This window comes from Ursus arctos, unplaced genomic scaffold (assembly GCF_023065955.2).
Source record: "Ursus arctos isolate Adak ecotype North America unplaced genomic scaffold, UrsArc2.0 scaffold_22, whole genome shotgun sequence".
Lineage (NCBI taxonomy): Eukaryota > Metazoa > Chordata > Mammalia > Carnivora > Ursidae > Ursus > Ursus arctos.
Genome location: NW_026622897.1, coordinates 53189749 through 53193488, shown reverse-complemented (window position 1 = coordinate 53193488; position 3740 = coordinate 53189749). Strand labels below are relative to the sequence as shown.

Sequence of the window (3740 nt, the reverse complement as noted above, 5' to 3'; positions counted from 1 at the left end):
ACGGCCCTCAAGGGCTCAGCACTTTATGCCAGTGGTGTAGACTTTATTTTAATGAGAAGTCTGACTGAAACCCATGGATGGATCATCTTGTCTACCTGTCTTTGCCTGTTGGAACTGTCTGCTCAGTTGAATTCTTTTATCATTCTGTATTCATTAATTTATTTATTCAACAGTATTTACTGAGCTCCTAATCTTTCCTGGGCACTGTTATTTGGTGTCCTGAGTGCAGAATTAGCTGCATCTAAAGCTCAAGGGCTCTTATCCAAGACTGGGTCTTGAGATATGTGATTTTAGTAATGGCTGCCTTGACATCTTTGTTTCTCAGAGTGTAAATGAGAGGGTTGAGGATTGGTGTGAGAATAGCATATGCTACATTGCCCATAACATGGAAGTCGAGGGGCAGGTCGGCCCTGTAGGCCACATAGGCGATGGCAATAGACGAGTAATATGTGCCAACCACCAGGAGGTGGGAGCTGCAGGTGGAGAAGGCTTTCGAGCGTCCTTCTCGGGAGCTGATGCGAAGCACTGAAGCCAGGATGCGGGCATAGGAGAGAAGCACCAGGAGAAGGGGCAGGAAGGATACCACCATGGCGATGCAGAAGCCCATGAGGGTCTGGGGCCTGGTGTCAGAGCAGGAGGCCTGGACCAGAGCCAGGTGATCACAGAAACAATGGTAGATGTGAGCAATGTTGTTATACACCATCTGAGAGGTCTTGACCACTGCGGGGACGGGCAGGAGGAGAGCAATAAGCCAGGCACAGGCTGCCAGTGCAGCATTGGTCTGTGGGGTCATGTGGACGGGGTAGTGCAGGGGGCGGCAGATAGCCACATAGCGGTCATAGGCCATGACCACCAGGATGAAGGCTTCTGAACATGTAAAGCTTTGGAAGAGGTACATTTGCAATAAGCAGGCGGGGAAGCTGAGGAAGTGGTCTCCAAGCAGGAACAGGGACAGCATCTTGGGGACGGTGGTTGTGGTGAAGAGAATGTCCAGAGTAGAGAGGTTGATCAGGAAGAAGTACATGGGCTTGTGGAGGCTGGGCTCTGCCACCACAGCCACCAGGATCAGGGCATTTCCCATAAGGATGAGAAGATAGAAGAGGAGGAAAATAAAGAACACAGGGAGGAAGAAGGTCTCTGGGAGGGAGGGGATTCCCACCAGGTAGAAGACTGGTGACCCGTCCACTGATCCGTTACAAGTTGTGGCCTCCATAGTGAGGCAGAGCTGGATTTCTGGGAGACATGCACCTGGAACATCTGGACACTGGGCATATCTGAAAACCATAGAAACAAACGATTCTGGAATGAGATTTTATAGTGTTTATCGTTAATATAAGTGCAATTATTTACAGCCAATTCTGGAAGATTGATTATTGATTTCTACCATGTGAACCCCAAACTGCTACCTTTCTTCTTTGGTCAAAATAGTAATTCCTGGTTAACTAATCACCTACCAAATGGAAGTCATTACGCTGTGTTCACGTGATACAGTGGTGAAGTCAAGAAGGCAGGCAAAATTCCTACCTGAGAGGTTCTGTCTTACTGGGAAAGCCAGATCTTACCAGTTGGTTCTTGAATTACAATTGTGAAAAGTGCTTGGAAAGATTTCTTCTGATCTTCATCTTGGGTCCCATGTTGTCTGGTTTGGGATGTCAGTTCTCTCAAATCAAGTCCTTAAGCTTGTGTGTCTAGTTTTGCACTCACTCAAAGATCTACCATCTTGCTTCCATCTTGTAAGGGCTGCTTTCTCCAAGGCTCTCTGCGACCTGCTGCTGCTCACACACTTATTGAACTTATTTCTTGCTCGTATGCCTTGAGTAGTGGCTCATGCATATACTTCTTTAGCTCCATGTCTGGACCTCTACTCCTGTGTGGGATGTAATAGGTCACGGTAGTCCAACACTTGCACTGCAGCCACTAGGAAAACCTGGATAAAGGACACAAATCACGTTTTTTAATAAATTGGAGAAACATGGCTGCAATGAGGATGAGATGAATTGGAACTCCAGGGGGAGGGACTCTCCGAAGTGAACTGCCAATCACCAGCTCTTATCTTTTCTGGGAATATTTGATTTGGGGACCATTGTGTGGCTTGGACTTGGCCCAGGCCAAGGGACACAGATAAGGGAGGGCAAAAGCAGCAATGCTTTTTGGCAGTCAAAGAGGGTCTGCAAAACATATTGGAAATTTAAGGCACTCTAAATGTATAAGTTTTCCCCACGGGACAGCTTCTGAATTTGGGGGCTGTGCAAAAGACTTCTAACAGAATAAAAAGACTTCTAAAAGACAGATCCCATGATGCTTAAGAGATTAGAGGGAAAGAGCCTGCCTCAAATATACAATGGTCTTACCCTCAACACATTTTCAAAATTTCTGAAGCTGTAAAAAAAAATTCTGAAGCTCTGTGTGTATGTGTGTGTGTGTGTGTGTGCGCGCGCGCGCACGCGCTGAAGGGGTAGGTGGCAAGGCTGCTAAAGACTTAAGTTCAAAACTTCCAAAGGGTAGAAGCAAATCTATAATCTTTCAGGCCAGAGGAGACAGAGATCAGTCTTGCTATCAACCCACAGCCCAGGAAGCCATACCTTAAGAACAAGGGCAAGTCAAGGTTAGACTAAATCTTATGAAAACTGAAACCGAGCCTAACGCAAGCCTTGCTTAGCTAAATTTTATGGGGGGATTTGACTGGGCTGGGTACAAGGGGGCCTCCTGGGTTGCTGGAAATATGCCGTATCTTTAGCTGATCTATATCTATATATCTATATATATATTTTTAAGTTTTTATTTATTTGAGAAAAGGAGAGGAAGAGAGAGAGAACACGAGCAGGGGTGAGGGGCAATGGAAGAAGCAGACTGTCCACCGACCAGGGAACCCAACGCAGGTTTTGATCCCAGGACCCTGAGATCATGGCCTGAGCCGAAGGCAGCCGCTTAACTGACGGAGCCACCCAGGCGTCCCTATAGATCTGTATTTGTATGTATATCGGTATCTGTGTCTGTGTCTGTGTCTACGATGTCTGGATCTAGAGCTGGGGCTATTTATAGCTAGGTCTCTATCTGTATCTAATGTCGTAGGCTTTATTATGCCTGAGTTCTACCTTCATTAAACAAGCAAGCAAGCAAGCAAACAAAACGACATCGAACTTTACATCAAAATAAATAAATAAATAATAAAATAAAATAAAAATAAAAAAATAAATCTTGCCTCTGTGTGTGTGGCTCTTTGTCTTACTACAATGAAAGGAATGGCAGAGGGGAAGTCACGTGGCGGTAGGGGTCAGAGTTAAAGGTATATTCTACCCAACGGCAGAAGCAGAGATTGGAAGGCTTTCCTGCAGGATATGATTTGTTCCCTCCCTCCCAGTCGCTGCTGCTACAGAGCCCGCGATCCTGATGGAGCATGTCACGTCTGCCAGCCTGTATACTTCCCTAGCCCCCCGCTGAGAAGGAATATAGTCAACTGGACACTTAGGGCTCTTGGGGGCCACCGTTGCGGAGATGAACACAGTATTCTTGTGATGGTGCCGAAGGCACAGGCCCATACTCCAAACAGTGCGCATGAGGAGGTCAACAGCAAGGAGATAATTGTAGTTCGACTGACTGTTTCTCATACAGATAGGGCACACGAATGGCGGGGAGGGAGGGCTCAGAAATGGGCTGTGGTTTGCCCAAGATCACAGTAAGTGCGTGGCAGAACCAGAGCTAGACTCTCAGCGGGGCTGGATTCTCCCCTGGAGCCGGGG

General features: G+C 47.0%; 1 protein-coding gene across 1 annotated transcript; it reads right to left on the bottom strand.

Moving 5' to 3' along the window:
- Positions 1 to 241: 241 nt before the first annotated feature.
- LOC113269459 (olfactory receptor 2AT4) lies at positions 242 to 1213 on the bottom strand. The gene has a single exon (XM_026518347.2). The coding sequence runs from the start codon at positions 1211 to 1213 to the stop codon at positions 242 to 244; it is 972 nt and encodes a 323-aa protein (XP_026374132.2).
- Between the last annotated feature and the right edge of the window lie 2527 nt (positions 1214 to 3740).